Source organism: Pan paniscus, chromosome 23, assembly GCF_029289425.2.
Source record: "Pan paniscus chromosome 23, NHGRI_mPanPan1-v2.0_pri, whole genome shotgun sequence".
Classification (NCBI taxonomy): domain Eukaryota; kingdom Metazoa; phylum Chordata; class Mammalia; order Primates; family Hominidae; genus Pan; species Pan paniscus.
In genome coordinates, this window is record NC_085927.1 from 53332864 (window position 1) to 53355964 (window position 23101).

The following is a 23101-nucleotide window of genomic DNA, read 5'->3' on the forward strand; positions in this document are numbered from 1 at the left end:
CCATCCCCATTTATCCATCCATCCATTCCCCATCTATCATCCATCCATCCCCCATCCCTCCATCCATCCATCCCCCATCCATCCATCCCCTCATCCATCCATCCCCCATCTATCCATCCATCCCCTCATCCATCCATCCCCCATCTATCATCCATCCATCCCCCATCCCTCCATCCATCCATCCCCATCTATCCATCCTTCCATCTATCCATCCCCCATCTATCATCCATCCATCTCCCATCCACCCATCCATCCATCTCCCATCCATCCATCCCTCCCTCCACCCATCCATCCCCCATCTATCCATCCATCCCCCATCCATCCATCCATCCCCCATCCATCCATCCCTCCCTCCATCTATCATCCTTCCATCCCTCCCTCCATCTATCCATCATCCATCCATCATCCATCCATTCATCCATCCATCCCCCATCCTTCCATCCTTCCCTCCCTCCCTCTCTCTATCCATCCATCCCTCCATCTATCGATCCCCCATCCATCCATCCCCATCTATCCATCCATCCATCCATCCATTCCCCATCTATCATCCATCCGTCCCCCATCCCTCCATCCATCCATCCCCCATCTATCCATCCATCCCCTCATCCATCCATCCCCCATCTATCCATCCATCCATCCATCCATCCCCCATCTATCATCCATCCATCCATCCCCCATCCCTCCATCCATCCATCCCCATCTATCCATCCCTCCATCTATCCATCCCCCATCCATCCATCCATCTATCCATCCATCCCCCATCCATCCATCCATCCATCCATCCGTCCTCCATCCATCCATCCGTCCCCCACCTATCCATCCATCCCCCATCCATCTATCCATCCCTCCCTCCACCCATCCCTCCCTCCATCCATTCGTCCTCCATCTATCCATCTAACCATCCATCCGCCATCCATCCATCCCTCCCTCCCTCCATCCATCATCCATCCATCCATCTCTCCCTCCATCCATCCATCCCCTATCCATCCATCCATCCCCATCCATCCATCCATCCCTCCATCTATCCATCCCCCATCCATCCATCCTCCATCTATCCATCCATCCATTCCCCATCTATCATCCATCCATCCCCCAACTGTCCATCCATCCATCCCTCCATCTGTCCATCCCCCATCCACCCATCTATCCATCCATCCCCCATCTACCCATCCATCCCCCATCCATCTATCCATCCCTCCCTCCATCCATCCATCCCTCCCTCTGTCCATCCATACCCCAGCTATCCATCCATCCCCCATCCAGACATTTATCCGTCCTTCATTCATCCTTCCATCCATCCATTCACCCCATCTATCCATCCGTCTCTCATCCATCCATCTCTCCATCCTTTCATTCATCCCCCCATCCATCATCCCTCTATTCACCCCCCATTCATCTATCCATCTCCCATCCATCCATCCCCCATCTATCCATCCATCTATCCCCCATCTATCATCCATCCATCCCTCCCTTCATCCCTCCATTCATCCCTCCATTTGCCCCATCCACCCACCCATTCCCTCATCCATCCATCCCTCCATCCCCCCATTCATCCACCATCCATCCCTTCCTCCTCCTTCCCTCCCTCTTTCCATCCATCCATCCATCCTTCATCCTTCCCTTCCTCCCATCCATCCATCCAATCTACAAACACCACTGAGTACCTCCCATGGGTCTTGCTTGGGCTAGGGAAGTGGTGGCGGCAGCAATAGATTTAGGAGGTAGGATGGCAGTGAGGAATGGATGTGGGGCATGGGGGAGGGACAGCCGACAGCAGTGGAAGTTGGGTGCTGTCACGGAGAAGGGGCACAGGAGCAGGAAGAACAGGGCTGAGGAGGGACGTGGAGTGCTGTTTGGGACTCATGAGCTGGGGGAGACTTTGGGCTACACAGGGGAGGTGTTCAGAGGATAAACAGGCCTGCAGGAGAAACAGTGTCTCTGGAGCCAGATGTGGGTCATAAGCAAAGATGTGGGGCAGGGGAGACCTCCTAGGGAGGTGTGCAGGGCAGGGGGCAGCCTGGGGCAGATCACAATGTGCCACCTCTTCATTGCCCTCTCCTGTTCTCAGACCGGCCCCACCTGTCACCTGCCCCTCCAAGAGTCCCCTCCACCAGGGTCTCACAGGGGTGTACAACAGCCATCCCAGGCCCTGGCTTCCCATCCAGAGGCCACAAGGAACTAATCAGTTTAAGGGACCCCAGCTGCTGCTCTTGGCCAGCATGCACCCCAGCAGGGCTCCTGAGCAGGGGCAGGGAAGCGACTCTGGCTGCTGCCACTAGTGGTGCTGTCACTTGGTAGGTGCCGCCTGAATGCATCAGGGTCCTGTTGGCCCAGCTGAGATGCAGCAGCAGCTGAGCTGCATGCTTATGCAGGATGTGTAGACAGCTCTGAATTTGTCCAGGGTACTGCACCAACAGTGAGGGCATCCTGCAGCAGAGGTGCCTGGTGTTGGAGCCTCAGCTCTTGGGGGTGCAGCACTCTGGGCTCACCCAGGCTTGCAGCCATCATTCCCCAGGCAGCCCCGAGGCACAGGAGACAGAGCAGCATGGGGCCTGAGACCGCTCTCCATTGCCAGTGGGAGTCCAGTGGCAAATGCAGCAGGCTGCTTCCCCTCCCTGCTTCCTCTCTGATGGTGCATCCACTCCCAGAGCCCCAGCCCCAGCCCCAGCAGCTCCGTCTTGCAATTTGCTTCCATGGAGGTGATCCTTGAACCTCCATGAGGACCAAATTCGTAGGACTTTTTCTTCTAGGAGACTCACTTCCCAGATTCCTGAATGAACTGGCGGAGGTGACAAGCCCTGTGGACAGGGGCTCCACCCACCTCTCCCCGGATGCCACCCACAACTCCCACCTGGGCCTAAACCTGCCTGGCCAACTGGGGGCCTTGTCACACAGACCTGAGAGGCTCTGGCCCACTTCCCATCGAAGGCACGACTGAAAAGGTCTCCACGATGTGGGGATTAGGCCTGGCATCTGGAAATTCTCGGTGCACTGTGGAAGGTTCATCTGACCCCAGAAGAAAACCTGAACCCCTCAGGCCTTATATATTGGGGCCCAGTAAGTGGCCTTATATATTGGGGGCCCTGGTGAAGACCAAACTCAGCATACTGGAGGAAGCTTCCTGGCGGAAGAAGTGTGGCTGGGCCCTGAACAGCAGGAAGTCATGGAGGGGTTGGGATGCCCACCTCCGTGTGCCGGGCACTCAACGCATCTGTGTCGTTTAAGATCCACAGCAACCTGCAGGGCCAACCTACCTTCACAGAAGAGGGAGCTGAGGCTCGGAGGGGCTGTGGCTCGCCCACGGCTCAGTGAGTATCCGAGCTACCAGTGGAATATGTGGCTGCGGCCTGCAGCCTGTCCACTGCCAAGACCCAGGACTCATTTTCACATTCGTGGAGAGGAAGGGAGGGGCTGCTCTGAAGGTGGGTGGTGGGGATATGAGGTTAGTTCCTCCAGAAGCATGTCCCAACACAGGGCTGGGTGTTTGTGATTCATTAAGGGCAAGTGCTCCAGAGGGAGGGACATGGGGAGCAGGCGAGGACAGGGAAAGAGTGAGGTTGGAATTCGTTTGGAATTCATGCTTCAACCTGATCCTCCGGCGTCATAGGATGTGAATTGCCCCACAGAGTTGGTCCACACTGCTTCCTACCCACACCCCAGCCTTTTATATCCCTAAGGAAGTCAGGGACTGGCTGTAGGCCGTCCCTGAGCAGAGATGGGGGGTGTCTTACATCCCAGGCAAGGCAGCTTCTGCTCAGTCAAGGGCAACTTTCTCTAGAAGGAGGCAGAGGAGAGGCCTCCTAGCAGCTGGGGTCTGGGCAGACCAGAGCATCCACCACTGTCCACCTCCTGCAGCCCCAGATCCATGTGCTTCTCACACTTACTGCATCCAGGCTTCTCCAGTTCCCTGGTTGGTCAGAATTCCTGGGAAAACCTGGGTGGACACTGTGCTGCTGCCATGGGTTCATAACCAACACTCCCTACCTTCCCCTCTACCTGGTCTGGATTCCCTCCCTCTGACCTAGCACTCATGCTGGCCCAGGGGCTTAACTGGTAGGGTGACCCTCCCGTATCCCTAGGGGCCGAAAGCCCTGGTTACTGTCCCCTGATAGGCTGTGGTGTGTGCACCTGCCCACTTACCGCTGGAACTGGCTGTGGGAGCACCAGGAGATGCCCCAGCAGGCCCCCGAGTGCCAGGCACACATCTCCCTGTCCCTCATGTGGCAATAGTCCTCTCTCCCGGTGATGGTCAAGGCCATCCCCCTGCCAGCGGGGGGCTTTGTTCTTCGCTGCCTGTCTCCTGGCTCAGGAAGCCCAGGTGGGCCAGCTGACACCAGAGCTTTCAGTTGAGTTAGCCTTGATGGAAGCATGAACCTCTGGAATCCGGAGCCTATAGACTTGCAGAGCCTGTGCTGCAAGGGACTAGAGGCATAAATTCCCCACGTTGGTCACAGGGTGTGATGGTGGCCTGGGCCACCTCCCCCCAGCCCTTCATTCCTAATTCCATCTTTCACAGACCCAGCAGCAGGTAAGGCCACTGCTAAAGGTATATGCTGCATCATAAGGCAGAGTGCCCATTTCCACAGGGGCCACCGTGGCGGAGCACCCATCCCTGCCCAAAAGATAGTCAACCAAAGTCAGCACAGCTTCCCAAGGGGTGTGCGGAGGTCAGGACCACTCTCAAGGTTGGCCTCCAACACATCTCCAATTCCTCTGTCCACCTGGCCCCCCTGAAAATGATGGTCACAGCAGGTGACAGTGCACCACCAAAAATTTAGCCAAGAAATAGTCCAGTTGTAGCTGCTGTGCCAAAGATGGTGTGTGTACTCAGCAGATGAACAGTTTTAAATATGGGGCTGTGCGGCTGCTGATCTGATGAATGTGTTCTTTTCAAAGCCCATCAGGAAGGAGGAACAAAATGGGTTTGCATCCCACTGGATGACCAGTGATAGACATGTGTGGCCTTGGCATGAAACTATGCAAAGTGTCTCACTCTCTGTCACAATGTGGTCCAAAGAGGCGGGTATTCTGGCCGTCCTGACACTGGCCCACAGGTTTGACGGCGTCACGTTAATCCGACGTGAGCAGTAAGACATGGTTGGGATGCTCTCCAGATACCCGGGTAAAACTCATGCACCCTAGAGAGTAGGAGATATCCACAAAGATGCAGGAGTTGGCCACGTTGGTTCAAATTTTAGGGGTCTGGAGGCATGGGGTGTTATGACCTGAATTGTGCATCCCCAGATCCATATGTTGAAGATCTAATCCCTACTGGGTGTGTATTTGGAGAAAGGGCCTTCGAGGAAGTAATTAAGGTTAAATGAGATCATAAGGTGGGACCCTATACCTTAATAGTACTGGTGTTTCTTTAAGAAGATGAAGAACTGGCTGGGTGTGGTGGCTTACCCCCTAATCCCAGCTCTTTGGGAGGCTGAGGCAGGTGAATCATCAGGTCAGGAGTTCGAGACCAGCCTGGCCAATATGGTGAAACCCTATCTCTACTAAAAATACAAAAATTAGGCGTGGTGGCCCATGCCTGTAATTCCAGCTACTCGGGAGGCTGAGGCAGAAGAATCGCTTGAACCTGGGAGGCGGAGGTTGCAGTGAGCCGAGATCACGCCACCGCACTCCAGCCTGGGCGACAGAGTCAAAAAAGAAAGAAAAAAGAAGATGAAGAACTTTGGGAGGCCAAGGTGGGAGGATCCCTTGAAGCCAGGAGTTCAAGACCAGCCTGGGAAATACAATGAGACCTTGTCTCTACAAAAATTCAAATAATAAGCTGGGCATGGTAGCACACACCTATAGGCCCAGCTACTCAGGAGGCTGAGGTGGGAGGATTGTTTGAGCCCAGGGATTCAAGGCTGCAGTGAACCGAGAACACCACTGCACTCCAGCCTTGACAATAGAGTGAGACCCTGTCTCTAAAAAGAAAAAAATAGGCTGGGCGCAGTGGCTCACATCTGTAATCCCAGTACTTTGGGAGGCCGAGGTGGGCGGATCACCTGAGATCAGGAGTTTGAGACCAGCCTGGCCAACATGGAGAAACCCCATCTCTACTAAAAATACAAAAGAAATCAGCTGGGCTTGTTGGCGCGTGCCTGTAATCCCAGCTACTTGGGAGGCTGAGGCAGAAGAATCGCTTGAACCTGGGAGGCAGAAGTTGCGGTGAGCCAAGATGGTGCCATTGCACTCCAGCCTGGGCAACAGAGTGAGGCTCTGTCCCAAAACAAACAAACAAACAAATAAATAAATAAAAGAAGAGGAAGAGACACCTGGTTCAGGCTTTCACTCGGCCTTTCCTGCTGGAATGGTTCTTACTCTGCGGGCGCAGGAACCAGCGTGGCCAGCTCCCACAGCACAACCTTTCCAGTATTTGCGAAGTATTTGCGAAGCAAGAAGTGACCGTTGCAGGGGTTTGCGGACCCAGCGAACACATGGCAAGGGGCGGGCCTGGAAGGGACCCGCCCCCTGATTCCCTGACTCCATGCCTCGGTGAACACGCGGCAAGGCAGGCCTGGAAGGCTGCATTCCCCCGGCCCCCCGATTCCCTGACCTTACGCCCATTTTCTCCCACTGGGCACGACGGTGTTTCAGTTTCCAGGGTGTCAGCATCAACTCCAGCCCTGGATTCCACCTCCTTTCCCCAGCATGTGTTACCGAAGCGAATGACAGAGATCCCTGCGGGGAGGCCCGGGGCGCCCTTCTCACATGCTGACCAAGGCATTGCAGGATCGGTGTTCACGAAGGCTCTGCTTCTTCCCCCGGTGATGGGTCCGGGTCTGAGAGCTGGATTCAAGTGGGGAAACTGGGGAGGGGATTGTTACTCCCCATCGGGGCTGCTCCGTGATGGCAGGGCCTGGCCTCCCAGTTCCTCCTGCAGTCTGTGCCTGGCACACAGAGCCGAGACTGGAGTGTGCAGAGAGGAGTAGATGGGGCCACTCTGGAAGGTCTCAGTGAGGGGCTCCCACTGACCCTGTGGGCACTGGGTGGGGGACAAGGGGGAGGTCTAAGCAGGGAAGCAGGCTCTGATTTGTGGTCTGGGAAGATGGAGTGGGGAAGCTGAGGGGCAATGAGGCTCAGGCAGGGGCTGCGTGGGGGTGGTGCCTCCCAGACCCCTTCAAATGGGACCAGCTATGTCATATGTGGGGCCAGGTGCAAAACTGAAATTGCAGACCCCAGCTAGGGGTGGGGAGGTGAATCTCCCTTCCCATGGGCCAGCCACCCCAACCCACAGGTGGCCCCGAGGTCTCACACTGAACCTTAGAATTGGGAGTGGGTAAGAGGCCCCCACTCAGCCACCTGCTGAGCACAGTCTGGCACTGCCAGTCAGGCAGGGATGGCTGCTGCCTTCCTCATTACCTCCCGGACACTCCTGGGCACATACCTAACCCCAGTCCTCCTGGTGCAGGCCCCAGCTCTGACTCCTGCGGGGCAGAAAGCAACAGTGGAAGGCAGGACTCTCCTGCTGATGTGGTTCGTCCCCAGCCTGGGTGACATGCACCAGGGGTCATGGGACAAAGGTGGGGAGGGGAGCCTGGTGGCACTGGGGCACCAGTGGCAGGAAGTGCATGGCAAAGAACCTGACCCAGGAAGGCAGGAAGGGGCAGGAGTGCAGTGGAGGGTGGGACAGCTCAGGAGTCAAGGTGCCATGCTCCATTGTTTCATCAGACTTCACTTACAAAACATCCGTTGAAGATATAATTAAGAATAAGGAGACCACAGCAAAGCCTTAACCCCAAGTGCAGGCTCCTTCTGTGCGCTCGGCCCCTGGCAGCTGCCCTGGTTGCACGCCTGAGAAGCTGGCCCTGTCTGCAAGTCTGATGTTGGACAAGGCCTTCAGCCCCTGTTGCAGCCACAGCGCCCTCCTGAGGCATGGGTGGGGGGTGCCGGCCAGCCTGGGAAGGAGCTGGGATAGACACCTGGGCTTGTCCTTCACACCTCCACGGAGATGTCTTCACCATCTGAGCTGAGAACACCTGCCAAGAGTCTTGCTTTGGGAAGATATATTTGCATATCTGAAGTATCAGCTATAATAGAAAAGCCGCCGTGGAAACGTCTTATTGGGGTGCCCCCGATCGCAATAACAGTCTGGGTGCACCATGACAGCTTTCGCTATGCACACAGTCACTTGGAAAGGTAAGCATATTTGAAAAGCGGGGTGGGCGGAGATAAGATGTATTTCCCAGCCTTTCAAATGCCCTTCATTCGTTGCTTGCCGTCTGCTTCTGCCCTTCTCCTGCCTGGTCAGAAACGGTTCAGATGGGGATGGGACCCTCAGGGAGCGGGGTGTCAGGGGGTGCTTCTGGCCTCCTGGGAGAGGCCTGCAAGCAAGGACAGGGACCTTCCTTCCTGGCCCTGCGGCTCCTCCTGGAAGGTGAGAGAAGCTGGTGGGACCTGCCCACTCACTGTGGCCAGGCTGCTTCCAGCCACGGTGGGGGTTCATGGTTATCGTGCCTCCGTTGAGAACCCCCTCTTCACATATGGCCTGGACATATGGTCCTCCATGCAGCCTCTGGAAAGAGGCAATCACCACTCCACTCTGCGGGGGTGGACAATGTGGATCAGTGGCTTTGCCAAGGTCACAAAAGTGGATGGTTAATCCTGAGTTGGAGCCCAAGCTTTCGTCATTTGACAATCACTCCACATGGATGGTGTGCCCTGCTTTCAGGCTCTATTCCAGGCAGGGGGCTACTGCTGGAGTTTATACTTCCTGGGGAGAAAGACAATAAAGCCAGGGCCAAGCCATCTCAGAGCTGCCAAGTGAGGGTTCCGAGGCCAACAAAACAGTCACAGGGTATGGGGTGACCACGGAAGGGGACCAGGTCACATCAGGCTTCCCAAGGAGGACTCCAAGATGATAAGAGGGTGCCAGCCATGTTCAGAGCTGAGGATAGAGAGAACGTGCCAGGCAGAGGGGCTGGCAGGTGCCAAGGCCCTGGGGCAGGAACAGGCCGAGCCTCTCCAAGGAATAGAACAGAGCCCAGCATGGTAGAGTCAGAGAGAGTGAGGGAGGGTGAGTGAGGTCCACAGGGGCAGGGATGCTCCCTAGGCTGGGTCCTGGGGACAGACAGGCAAACGGCCCAAGGTCCCTGCCCTCAAGGGAGGCCTGTTATCCAGTGCCACAGTAACTGTGTGACAGCCCCGTCTCCGTGGCACACAATGTGTTTAGGGCTCCCACATCTGGGGTCCGCGGGGTCAGTGAGGTGCTCTGCTGAGCCTGGCTGGCTGTTGCCTGACACAGGATGAATCAGTCAGGGTGACTGGGTGACTGGACTATGTCCCACTTCTCTCTCGCCCTTCGCGGACCTGCCTGGGTATGCTTTCATGAATGACAAAGGGGCAAGCCCAAGGGTAAGTCGAGTCAGGCGCTTGTTTTTTGTTTGTTTTGTTTTTTTGAGACAGAGTCTCACTTATCTCTCAGGCTGGAGTGCGGTGGTGAGATCTTGGCTCACTGCAACCCCCGCCCCCTGGGGTCAAGCGATTCTCTTGCCTCAGCCTCCCGAGTAGCTACTATTACAGGCAAGCACCACAACGCCCAGCTAATTTTCATAATTTTAGTGGAGACAGGGTTTTGCCATGTTGGCCAGGCTGGTCTGGAACTCCTGACCTCAAGTGATCCACCCACCTTGGCCTCCCAAAGTGCTGGGATTACAGGCGTGAACCACCGCGCCCATTTTTCTTTTTTTCTTTAAAAACAATCTTTGTATTTTGCCTGGCATGGTGAGTCATGCCCGTAATCCCAACACTTTGGGAGGCTGAGTCAGGAGGGTCCCTTGAGCTCAGGGGTTTGATACCAGCCTGGGCAACATAGCGAAATGCTGCCTCTACAAAAAAATAAACAAAATTAGCTGGCCATGGTGTCATGTGCCTGTAGCCCTAGGAACTTGAGAGGCTGAGGTGGGAGTATTGCTTGAGCCTGGAAGGTTGAGGCTGCAGTGAGCTGGGATCATGCCAGTTCACTCCAGCCTGGGTAACAGAGGGAGACCCTGTCTCAAACAAACAAACAAAAAAAACCGTTTTTTATTTTGAAATACTTTTCCTTTTGAGGAAGAGTTGTAAGGCTAATACAGGGAGTTCCTCCATACCCTTCAGCCAGTTTCCCCTGTATATTCATGATACATTTATCCAAACTAAGAAATCAACACCAGTACAACACTGTTAAATATAGTCTTTATTTGGATGTCAACAGTTTTTGACTAGTGTCCTTTTTCTGTTCCAGAATCCAATCCATGATCCCAAGCTGCATTTAGTCATCATGGCTCCCAACTGTCTTCCAGTCTAAGATGGTTTCTCCGTATTTCCTTGCTTCTTCTGGCCTTGGAAGTTTTGAGGCGTGCTGGGTGAGTATTTTGCGGACTGTCCTTCAGTTTGTGTTTGTCTGCTGTTTTCTCATGATTAGTCCGGGGTTATGTAATTTTTAGAAAAATCCCACGGAGGGGAAGGTACCATCTCAAGCCATCCATCTAGGGTAATGCGAGAGGAGCAGGATGCATTCCTGGCGATGTGCATCTTGATCCCTTGGTTAAAGTGGCGTCTGCGGGTTTCTCCACTGTAAAGATACTGTTCTTCTTTATCCACATTCAATTTGTTAGAAGTGAGCCTCTAGGTCCAGCTCCACTCAAGGAGAGAGGAGTTAAGCCTCTCCCCCTGGAGGGAGGAACATCAAAGGATTTGTGAGCATCTGTTAGAACCAGCATGGTAATTAATCAATATTTGGGGGAGATATTGTGAGGCCACGCCAGTATCCCATTTCTCCTTCAAGTTTTGCCCACTCATTTTAGCAGCCGCCAGTCGATCTTGGCTTCAGCAATTGCCACTGTGGTGCTCACATGGTGACCTTCCATTTCCTCATTCCTTCTGCATTCATCCTTTGGAATTCTTCTATAAGGAAGATTTGCCCCCTCTCTGCTGTTTACGCACTAATCTCAGTCTGAACTCATTATTTCATTCTTTAGGTTAGAAACTGATTCTATCATTATCTGTTTTGTTGCTTCAATGGTTGCAGCTTTGTCCGCTGGAAGCTCTGGTAAATCAGCTCCTGATTGCTTTTGTTTATTAATTTCAGTTCCTTACTTTCAGGCACCAGAAGATGTTCTAGGCTCCTCTCATATTTACCTTGCCCTGGCCTTAGAATCAGTCATTTGTCCAGAGAGCCCTAGCTCCTTTTACTTAGAAACTAAGATCTAGGGCCAGGTGCGGTAGCTCATGCCCGTAATCCCAGCGCTTTGGGAGGCCAACGTGGGCAGATCACTTGAGGTCAGGAGTTCGAGACCAGCCTGGCCAACATGTTGAAACCCCGTCTCTACTAAAAATACAAAAATTAGCCAGGTGTGGTGGCACACGCCCGTAATCCCAGCTACTCAAGAGGCTGAGGCAGGACAGAATCACTTGAACCTGGGAGGCAGAAGTTGCAGTGAGCCAAGATTGTGCCACTGCACTCCAGCCTGGGTGACAGAGTGAGACTCCATCTCAAAAAAAAAAAGAAAAAAGATCTGGGTGGTAGGTGTGCTGGTTGCAACTTGTGGCATCACTGCTTCTAGGCCTTCTTAGACACAGAGCTAGGAAATATATTTAGTGTACTAACCCATTTATGCACACATATTTATCTATCTCTACCTGTATCCAACCATCCACCCATCTATCAACCTACTACCTATCATCTATCAATCATCTACCCCATCTCTCCATCCTTGTCTCTATCAATAAACATTAATTCATACTGATAGCCCCACCTCCCGTCCTGACCCAACAATGCAATCTCAGCAATGCAACTGATTCTTGCTTTTCTACCTTGTTCATTTATAACCTGTTATTATTATTTGAGACAGGGTCTCACTCTGTCACCCAGACTGGAGTGCAGTGGTGTGATCTCAGCTCACCACAACCACCACCTCCTGGGCTCAAGCGATCCTCCTGCCCCAGCCTCCCAAGTAGCTGGGACTACAGGTGCATGCCACCACGCCTGGCTAATTTTTGTATTTTTTGTAGAGATGGGGTTCCGCCATGTTGCCCAGGCTGGTCTCAAACTCCTGGCTCAAGAGATCCATCTTCCTCGGCCTCCTAAAGTGCTGGGATTACAGGCGTGAGCCACTGTGCCCTGCTGCTCATTTGTAACTTTTTTCTTTGACAGTGGACGGTGAGAAGCCTGGCTCCCACAATTACAATTTACTTATGGATTTGTCCACCCCTAACATACCTACGGCCTATTGCTCATCTTACCCTTGTGAGAAGCACAGTTTCCAGCCAGAGTGCAGTGTCCACGTGCAGGCTTTTCATTTGCAGCTTTATGAAGTTACAGTGGTCAGTTCCTCCCCCATCGCCTTTCAGGGTGGCTATGTCATCCGTTTGCAATACAGTTGGATTATTTTGTCCCTGGTCTGCGTTCCACCCTGGGATCCCCTGACCTCCTGGCTGATTACTTATTTGCATAAAGTGACGTTCGCTCTCCATCATGTACCATCCTGTGGGTTTTGACAAATGCATAGAACCCAGTATCTATTATCATATGATCATGGAGGACAGTTGTTCCATCACCCTAAAAATCCCCTTTTTCAGTCCCTGTGTGGTCAAACTGTTTCCAAAATGGCTGTATGAGCTTGCAGTCCTACCAGCCATGAATGTGTATTCCTGCTGATTCATATCATCACCAGAATTTGATCTTATTTTTAAAAATTGTAGCCATTTGAGTGTGCATGTGGGTGTTTCACCATGGTTTTAATTTCTATTTTCCTAATGACTAATGATGTTGAACATCCTTCCTGTGCCTATCATTCTCATCTATTCATTTGTGGGAGTCTGTTTGGATCTTTCATCTCTTTTTTAAAAAATCAGGTTGTTTGTTTTCTTGCTGTTGAGTTTTAAGAGTTCTTTATATTCTGGATACAAGTTTTTTTTTTTTTCTTCCAGTCTGTGGGTTCTCTTTTTACTCTTTTAACAGTGTCTTTCTTAGAGCAAAATTTAACAATTCTGATATAGTTCAATTTATCCATTTCTTCTTTTATAGCTCGTGCTTTTGGTGTCATATCTAAAAATCCATTTCCCATCTCCAAACCCAAGGTCATGTAGATTTTCTCTCATGCTTTCTTTTAGGAGTTTTTTTTAGTTTTGTGTTTTACATTTAGGTCTACAATGCTTTTTTTTTTCTTTTTTTTCTTTTTTTTTGTTTTTTGTTTTTTTGGAGTCTTGCTCTGTCACAGGCTGGAGTGCAGTGGCATGATCTCAGCTCACTGCAACCTCCGCCTCCCAGTTTTAAGTGATTCTTCTGTCTCAGCCTCCCAAGTAGCTGGGACTACAGGTGTGCACCACTATGTCCAGCTAATTTTGTATTTTTAGTAGAGATGGGGTTTTACCATATTGGTCAGGCTGTAATTTTTGTAGTTTTAATGGAGATGGGGTTTTGTCATGTTGGCCAGGCTGGTCTCGAACTCCTGACCTCAGGTGATCCACCTGCCTCGGCCTCCCAAAGTGCTGGGATTACAGGTGTGAGCCACCGCACCCAGCCTAAAACTGAATATTTTAAATAATATAGTTTGGCAACTTTGGAAGTAAGATCCCATCCCCTCCCCTGTCCCCTCCCCCTTCAATGCCCTGAAGGATTTGTTGCTGCTGCTTGTTGTAGTTGGCTTTGTTTGTTTAGTGACTCTTCCATGTGAATTCTTTAAGGTCTGCATTCTCTGTCATGTGTGGCCACTGAAATTTCCTTTCAGTTATTAGCTTAGTGGTCAGCTGATGATGAGACAGAGGTTTCCTTAAACACTTGGAACCAATAAATTTTTCAGTCCTGCTCACACCTGTAATCCCAGCACTTTGAGAGGCTGAGGCGGGCGGATCACCATCCTGTAGACCATCCTGGCCAACATGGTGAAACCCCGTCTCCACTAAAAATACCAAAATTAGCCGGCCATGGTGGCACACGCCTGTAATCCCAGCTACTCGGGAGGCTGAGGCAGGAGAATCGCTTGAACCCGGGGAGGTTGCAGTGAGCCGACATCACGTCACTGCACTCCAGCCTGGCGACAGAGTGAGACTCCGTCTCACATAAATAAATAAATAAATAAATAAATAAATAAATAAATAAATAAAATAAAAATAAAAAATTTCCCAGTCTCTGCTGAAATGCTCTGAGTGCCTGTCAGGACGCACCTTCAACATTCAGCCAGGTGGCTGGCCACTCTGCATCAGCCTTCACTTTCTGCTGGTGCAGCAAGTCAGCCAGAGGTGAGAGTGTAGGGCCTTTTTAATGTCTTTTCTGAGCATGCTCACAACCCCGGGCATACGCACAGCACTGTCTACATTTGTAGCTTTCTAGATTCTCAAGAAATATGTTGGTGTTTTTTAAGGCCTCCACGGGACATTTTATTTCCCAGCTTTTCCTTTTAAGCTTTCTGAGTAGCCTTTTGATTACCCCAGCTGTTATCCATTGCCTTAGGCGGCCACCAAGTTAAAACACTTTCTTGTTTTTTTTGTTTTGTTTTGTTTTGTTTTTTTACAAATACTCCCTCCTTAACTCTGGGAGAAAGGTTTTTTACACCTGGGCAAGCTCCGAGTTAGGCCCAAAACAGCCAGCCTTGCAAAGGGCATCTTTCAGGGACCCACCATGCAGGCCAAATAGCGACCATATTTTGGTGAAACAGGCTTTGAAGTTGCTCCAGTTCTGTTCTGCTCTGTGTGGTGACTATCACACTGAACTGGGAATGCAGGCTGTTATCTTCTAAGGCTGTTGGGGACCTGGAGAGTGGCTGGTTGGACTAGGGCAGTTAAAATGCCACAAGTCGGCTGGGCGCAGTGGCTCACACCTGTAATCCCAGCACTTTGGGAGGCTGAGGCAGGTGGATCATGTCAGGGGTTCGAGACCAGCCTGGCCAACGTGGTGAAACCCCATCTCTACTAAAAATACAAAAACTAGCCGGGCACGATGGCGCATGCCATAGTCCCAGCTACTTGGGAGGCTGAGGCAGGAGAATCACTTGGACCCGGGAGGTGGAGGTTGCAGTGAGCTGAGATGGCACCACTGCACTCCAGCCTGGGTGACAGGGCAAGACTCCGTCTCAAAAAAAAAAAAAAAAAAAAAGCCACAAGTCTTGCCAACGCTCAGCTACTTTTCTTGAATAAGTGCCCCTTCGGTCCTGCAAGCCTTTGGATAATTTCTAGAGTTCTCAAAAAAGTTGATCCTGACCATTGTTGCCAGTTTTCTTGCTGCTGTTTTGGAGGAAAGGTCTTTTGGAGGGCCTTCCTCTGCCATTTCTGCTGATGTAACCCTTCATGATTCCCTTTTATCTCCTCTGTTCACTTGTTAATTTTACCTTTTGCAAGTATATTTTCAAAAGTATATTTTTAGTGATTGCTCTATGGTTTATAAATACATTATAAAACAATCTGTCTTCAATTATATCATATTGCTTCACATGCAGTATAAGAAACTTTTAACAGTACACTCTGAATTCCTTCTGCCCATCCCTCGTGCTTGTTGTTGTACTTTTAAATGTGGTGTAAACACATAATACACTGTGACAGATTTTGCTTTAGATGGCTAACTTTTAAAATAATTTCAGGTATAAACATATTTTATTTTACCTTTGATTATATCACTTCTGATACTCTTCATTTCTTTGATAGACCCAAATTTCTGACTCAATCATATTCCTTCTGCCTGTAGAACTTCCTTTATTTATTTATTTATTTATTTTTTGAGACAGAGTCATGCTCTGTCGCCCAGACTGGAGTGCAGTGGTGTGATCTCGGTTCACTGCAACCTCCACCTCCTGGGTTCAAGCAATTCTCCTGCCTCAGTCTCCCAAGTAGCTGGGAGTACAGGTGCCCACCATCATGCCTGGCTAATTTTTGTATTTTTAGTAGGGACGGGATTTCACCATGTTGGCCAGGCTCATCTCAAACTCCTGACCTCAAGTGATCCACCCGCCTTGGCCTCCCAAAGTGCTGGGATTACAGGTGTGAGCCACCGCACCCAGCCTAAAATTTATTTTGTGGTAAGTATGCCATCAGTGAGTTCCTTCAGTTTTTGTGTGCCTAGAAAATCCAATGTATCTCTTTATTTTTGAAAGGTATTTTGCTGGTTACAAAATTTGAGCTTGATGATTTTCTTTCAGCACTCTGAAAATGTTATTCCATTGTCTGCTGGTTAGCATGGTTTCTGAGAAGTATGCTGTAATTCTTATCCTTGTTCCTCTGTAGGTCATGTACATCTTTTTTCTCTAGCTGCCTTCTTTTTTTTGCAGCAATTCGAATATGATATTCCTAGAGGTGCATGCATGTGTATATGTGTGTGTGTGTGTGTGTGTGTGTGTGTGTATCCTGCCAGGTTCTATATGCTTCTGTTCTCTGTCGTTTAGTGTTTGTAACTAATTTTGGAAAATCCTCAGCCATTATTTATTCAAATATTTCTTCTGCGCCATGTTCTCTTTCTTTTCCTCCTGAATTATGTGCATGTTAGACTTTTTTTTTTTTTTGACACAGAGTCTCACTGCTCTCTCACCCAGGCTGGAGTGCAGTGGTGCGATCTCGGCTCACTGTAACCTCTGCCTCCCGGGTTCAAGCAATTCTCCTGCCTCAGTGTCCTGAGTAGCTGGGATTACAGGCACACACCACCATACCCCACTGATTTTTGTATTTTTAGTAGAGACAAGGTTTCACCATGTTGGTCAGGCTGGTCTTGAACTCCTGACCTCATGATCTGCCCACCTCGGCCTCCCAAAGTGCTGGGATTACAGGCATGAGCCACTGCGCCCGGCCCCATATTAGACCATTTTATACTGTCCCACAGCTCTTATATATTCTGCGATTTTTCCCCACTCTTTTTCTCTCTGCATTTAGGTTTAGATACATGCTATTGACCTGTCTTCAAGCTCACTCATTCTTTCCTTGGTTATGTAGAATCTACTGATGAGCCTGTCAAAGGCAATCTTCATCTTTATTACTGTTTGTTTATTTCTAGCCTTTCTGATTCTTGCAGTTTTCATCTCTCTGCTGAAATTGGCTGGTCGTGTGTTGTCTTTCTTTTCCATTAGCGCTCTAACACATAAACCAGTTATTTAAACATTTTTCTAATGGTTCCAAAATCTGTGTCACGTCTGAGTCTGATTCTTGTGATTGCTTTGTCTTCTCAAACTGTTTTTATAATTGCCCTTGGTATACCTCAAAATTCTTTGTTGAAAGCCAGACATTTGTATAGCAGGGCCCAGCAAACTTGCTCTGTGGAGGATCAGATAGTAAATATTTTAGGCTTTGAGGTCCACATACATGCAGTCGGTTGCACTTCTTGTTCTTTTCTTCCTTCCTCTTTCTCCTCCTCCTTCTTCAACCCTTAAAAATGATGGACCCTCAAGGCTGCTGAACAGGTTCAGACTAATTGTACTGACTCAGCCTCAGGAGGTCAGGAAAGCTTCGTGGAAGAGGTGGCTTTGAGAGTTTCGAAGGAATACCCGGCATTTCCTGAGGAGTAGGTGGAAGAAACTGCTGGTGCCAAGTGCAAAGATATGTAAGAACAAGCATGGGGAAGCTGAAGTCCAGCACACAGGATGGGATCTGGGCACCCAGGTGGGGCCTCCAATGCTGAGGCAGGGCACATGGGCAGGACATCCATCTGCCCCTCGCCACTAAGCATGCAACCCTCCATCATGGTGGGGATTTTAATAGGTTACTTTGCAAATTTGGGGACACACTTTCAATTTCTGGGGTTGGAATAACAGCCGGCAGATGCCAAGCCTTCTTTCCAGAGCTCATTGAAAGCTCAGTGTCACCTGATTTGTTTTTACAGGGGAGACTGCATTTTAAAACTGTTACGTCAGAGTGTGGTGCCAGCGGTGCTGGTGGGACATGCATGGAAAGATCCAGAACTTGTTTTGCCAGAAGCTGGGAGATGTGGCCAAGAGAATGGGGGTCTGACCCCACAGCCACCTCCTAGTGCTATGGGGAGTCCAGCACTCACAGAGTCCATCCACAGAGAAGCCCCCAACACCAGAGTTGCTCCCCAACTTGCCAGCACTCCCTGCAGAACCTGGTCAGCTTTCCTTCTGGGAAAGGGACCCAGAGGCTGTGCCCTGCCAGCATTAAAGCACCTGCTGTGTGCCAGGCTGGGGGCGCAGGTCAGTGTTCTCACCCTATGGGTGGAGTCTGGGCCCAGCAGTCTGGGTGCAGAAGGGAGCGACTCTCTCTGCCAAGCGGTGACAGCATTGAACGGGGAGCTCAGCCTCTGCCCAGGGGTTACAGGGGGATTGGAGCTGGGCCTCAGAGGAAGAGTACGCGGGCTGTGCAGATGAGAACAGAAGTAGTCCCAGAAGGAGGAGCCAGCAGGAGCCAGGGCTTGGAGGCAGGGATGTGGGCACAGGGCTGAGTGAGTCCTGGTGCTGCCTGCAGGGGAGCCTGCCCACCCACCTTCAGGGCCTCTGACGCTGGCTTGGGCTGTCACTCACTGTCTGGGCCAAATCCTGCAAGCTGTGAGACTCTGGAAAACTTCCGGTACCTCAGTTTCCTCATCTGTCAAATGGGGATGCTCACAGGAGTCTAAATAATGATGTGTGTGAAGCGTTGGGTTTGAGTCCCACACACCTGTGCTTACTGGGTGCTGGCACTGCCCTGTCCCAGCCTGATCACTGGGCACTGACACTGCCCTGTCCCAGCCTGAGCCCCACACACCTGTGCTCACTGGGCGCTGATACTGCCCTGTCCCAGCCTGAGTCCTGCACACCTGTGCTCACTGGGTGCTGATACTGCCCTGTCCCAGCCTGAGCCCCACACACCTGTGCTCACTGGGTGCTGATACTGCCCTGTCCCAGCCTGAGTCCTGCACACCTGTGCTCACTGGCTGCTGGCACTGGCCTGTCCTCAGCCTGAGTCTGGCATGCTTGTGTTCACTGGGAGCTGACACTGCCCTGCCTCTGGCCGGAGTCTCAGGCTGGCGCCCCTGGCCCTCACAGGCCTTCCTTATTCTGGGCTGAAGCCTCTCTCATGGGAAAATCTGCTGCCCACATGCCCAGGTCCCACAACAAAGGTGACACAAGTGTGGTCCCACCATTTCTACAGATGAGGACACTGAAGGGATGGGACCTGGTACAAAGTCACATGGAGGAGCAGCTGGGGTCCAGGGCGTCTCTGCCCTGTAATCACTGCATGGCCCTGTTGATGTGCCTACTCAGGGTCCCCTTCCCCTTCCCTGAACTTGGGGCTGCCTGAGCACCCTGTTCCCCCTGCAGCGGTCCAGTCTGAAATGAGGAGGAAACTAAGGACAGATGGAAACAAAGGTGACCCCAGGAAACATTTTCCTGGAAATAGAAGGCCTGCGCGGGCTGGGTGGGAGCCTGTCCTCCCAATCACGCCCATCCAATGCGCAGCTCTGCCACTCAGGGAGAGATCTGCTCACCTCAGGGTGTGGCCTCATTTGGACCCCGTGCAGGGGCAGGGAAGGGGGTTTTGGTGGGCAAGGCCTGGGGCCCAGGTGGAGGGGAGGTGCTCCCCCCACACCCCATATCCTGCCTGTTGCTCCCCAGTTCCTTGGAGAACCTTCCAGAAGGTGGCAAACGCTGCCTGAGTCTCTCAGTTGAGTCACAGTCCCTGAAAGTGGAGTGACGATTTTCAAACTTCTCTTGTCAAACCTGTCAGTTCCAAGGAAGGGCCCTCTCAGAACTGTCCCTGGTGGGGGTTACGGCCAGTGGCCACTAGGCTTGGGCTCAGGAAGGCGGAGGGAGGCCCAAAGCTCCAGGGGGTCTCACTCAGGCGTGAGTTGTTCTTCATGGAGTCAGGCTGGCCGGCGTCCCTGAGCAAGACAGCGATGGGGCGGTCGGTGCCTGTGCCTCTAGGAGCAGAGACATGGCCACCCTGACTGCAGCAGGGGGCTCAGATGTCCTCTGACCCAGGACCCAGGAAGCTGGGGGGTCAAAGGAGGCAGCAGTCCTTGGGTAATGGGGTGCAGGGCCCCAACTGCTCTGGACTGGAGGAGACACCTGGCAGGGGCCATGAACAAAACCTCCGGAAATTCCAAGCTTTCAAGAATGTTAGCGCAGAGGCTCATGCCTGCAATCCCAGCACTTTGGAAGGCTGAGGTGGGTGGGTCACCGGAGGTCAGGAGTTCGAGACCAGCCTGGCCAACATGGCGAAACCCTGTCTCTATTAAAAATACAAAAATTAGCCGGGTGTGGTGGGTGCCTGTAATCCCAGCTACTTGGGAGGCTGAGGCAGGAGAATTGCTTGAACCCAGGGGGCGGAGGTTGCAGTGAGCCGATAGCGCCACTTCACTCCAGCCTGGGCAAAAGAGCCAAACTCCGTGTAAAAAAAAAAGTTAGCATTAGTAATTATTTTATAGTGTCAAGAATCATTCTTGCAAAGATTATTTGTTCAGACTAACAAGTGAGGGTGCCCAAGACATAGTGGTAGCACCTGGCGCCTGGAGAGCAAGCATCCTATGCCAGAACCCAGGGCAGCTGTGCCTACCCCCGACCCAGAGACAGGTGGGCTGGGCTTGGGCTTGAGTTTTGCTTTTTTTGAAAATTCATGAAACCCCCAAATTATAGGATTTTATTAGTCTTGAAACAGGCCCTGTGGCTTTCGTCCCGCTGGGCACACAGCAGGGGTGTCTACTGGAGGAATGCCCGGAGGAAGTCGTTGTAGGAGATTTTTGAAGACAGCGTCTTATCGTAATACTCCAGAATATGGAAGAACTCTTCCTCAGAGAGGTTGATGCTGTACTGTCTCAGGACCTGGAAGACAGAGAAAAGGGGCCTCTGAGGCTTGTTTGGTGCCCTAGGTTAAGGAGGCAGGCTGCCAGGAAGGGGCTGGGGGACACATCCACCTGATCCCCAACCCCACTTCCGATGTCAGCCTCCCATCTGTGCGCTCTCTCTATGCCCTCTCAACCTCTGCCCAAACAGGAAGCAGCCTCCAAGGGCAGCCCTGTGTGCATCTGGGTGTGAAACTGGAGCAGACAGGAGGTTAATCACCTTTGCCTCCCTGAGGGGCTGAAGGCTGGTCAACGTATTCAGACAAGGGGAGATCTGGCCATGCAGCCCTAACTTGGGGCAGAGCCTCAGGGTGCGCCCAGGCAGGGGAGGGCAGGGCCAGTGGGTGCTGAGTGCAGAGAGTTGCTGTGATGAGACCGTAACACAGCCTGAAGCAGAGCCTGCTGGTGGTAAACCCAATACTGACTGCCCCTTCCTCTTCAGTTATAGAGCCTGACTCTCTCCCAGGCTCCTCTGTATCCAGCTAACTGGGAACATGTCTCAGCCTCTCTTGCAGCTAGGTATGTTCTGGCCTGAGAAGCTAAGTAAGAATGTTATGTAGAACATCCAGGAAGCCTCCTTTAAAAGAGAGGGGCATGCCCTTTTCTCTCCTGTTTTTCCACCTGCTGCCTGGAATATGGCTGTGATGCTGGGGCTCCAGCAGCCACCTTGGACCATGAGGTGGCCTAGAGGAAGGAAGCCAGGAGTTGAGAACAGCAGAGCGAAAATGTGGTCCCTGATGATTGTTCAGCCACCACACCAGCTCTGACCTTCCTACCTCTGGACTTCTTTTATGTGGGAGTGAAATAAACTTTCACCTTAAGCTGCTATTTTCCCCGCCCCATTATGTGAAGCTGAAACAAATCCTGACAGACCCTCATAATATATAAAGATGAGGCCATACATTTCCTATCCACATTTGCGTTATAACTTGTTTCTAGGAGGAGACTGGAAAGCAGGGCTAGATGGCCCAGAGGTCCTATGGGGCTGAGGTCAGCAGGCCTGGCCATTGGGCCCCATGGGATGAAGGCAGAAAAGGAAGCTGAGCCTGGTGTCTGAGACGGCCCCTCAATTACGCCATCTGATCTGTGACTCTGTGGAGAGCAAGGTTTCTTTTGCTCCCTTCCCAGCACCACGCCCGAATTCCTGGGAAGTTGCCGGAAGGGAATAACAGAACCTGCCCTACTTCCTTCCTTTCTTTGCATGGGAGTTAGGGAGAATCCCTGACTGAGATTTATACTTAACCCCGAAGGAAAGAGGAACGTGAATGTGGATTGGAAAACCACTGCGGGGTGTTTGTTAGGCTATGGAGGTGGGACATGGAGGGCACCCAGGGACATCAGGACAGATGAACAACGGTGGAGCCCCGCTGTGTACTGCAGGGGCAGGGCTCACTTTGCAGGCCCCTTGGAAGGTCCAGTATAGGTCAGAGATGCTCTTCAGAGCCTGCAGGAGAGCCCAGATGTGGAGAGAGGGCTCGGAGCAGCAGCAGCAGCGATGGCAGTGCCTTAAGGAATCTGGGCTCAGGCACGGACCCTGAGGAGCTGGCGATGGAGGTATGGGGCATCCACGCAGGGCTCCAGCAACCTTTGGGAAGGAGAACCCGGGGTCTGAAGGTGAGGCGAGTGGACCCAGGACTGGATAACTTGGGGGTCCCAGGGAAGTGAGATCTGAAGCAGCCAGGTCACACCGGGCCTTCGGCGGCGGGTAGAGGGCTCCCCGTGGGAAGTTTCTGGCCACTGGCATTTGGCAGCTGCTCCCTGCAGAGGCGCTGGGCGCAGAGCTGTGCTCACCGTCCTGAAATCCGCGACGCTTAGCAGCCCCGTTCCAGCCTCATCATAGCTTTTGAACGTGCGCCGCATTGGCCTCCAGCAGTGCACAATTTTGGGCTGAATACGCAGCAGAGCAGAGTAAAAAGATGGCGTCTCCGCGCCGGCTTCTTTCTAGACACAAGACAAGAAGGGGTGAGGAGGGAGCTTTTGAACACGAGGGTTGGGGTGGGCTCCTCCTCGCCTCGCCCCGCCCTGCTCCGGCTTCACCTCCCAACCTGCTCCGCTGGCTCTCAATCCAGGAGGGAGCCTGCCAGAACTCCTCACAAAGATGCGCACCCGCCCCCTGACCATTGTGTGGGCTGTTTAAAAACGTGTATTACATCAGCCATCTCATTTACACCTCCCCACTGGCAACCCGGAAAGAAGGCAGGTCTCTATCCCCACTTCACAGATTAGGAAGTGGAGACTCGGGGAGGTAAAGTGACTTGGGCTTTGACCCCAACACACTTCACACCACCTCCCAGGGAATGCAACGAGATGGCCGGGCAGATACGGGCCAATTTGAAAATAGTTTGAGAAGAAAAAGAGATTTCAGTCTGTGTT

General features: G+C 51.9%; 1 protein-coding gene and 1 long non-coding RNA gene across 3 annotated transcripts in view; one reads left to right on the forward strand and one right to left on the reverse strand.

Moving 5' to 3' along the window:
• Positions 1-7894: 7894 nt before the first annotated feature.
• LOC134730125 (uncharacterized) lies at positions 7895-14074 on the forward strand. The gene is made up of 2 exons (XR_010111803.1): positions 7895-8136; positions 10220-14074. It is a non-coding gene; the product is annotated as an uncharacterized LOC134730125 (long non-coding RNA).
• The window catches only part of EFCAB6 (EF-hand calcium binding domain 6), a 293210-nt gene continuing 283677 nt past the window's right edge, over positions 13569-23101 (reverse strand). For both annotated transcript variants that reach the window (XM_055105420.2, XM_055105421.2), the window contains exons 32-33: positions 22520-22669; positions 13569-20708 (exon numbers count right to left, since the gene is read on the reverse strand). In XM_055105420.2, coding sequence (XP_054961395.2) covers positions 20586-20708; positions 22520-22669 — 273 coding nt within the window. In that variant the 3' untranslated portion in view covers positions 13569-20585. The remainder of the gene's footprint in view (positions 20709-22519; positions 22670-23101) is intronic.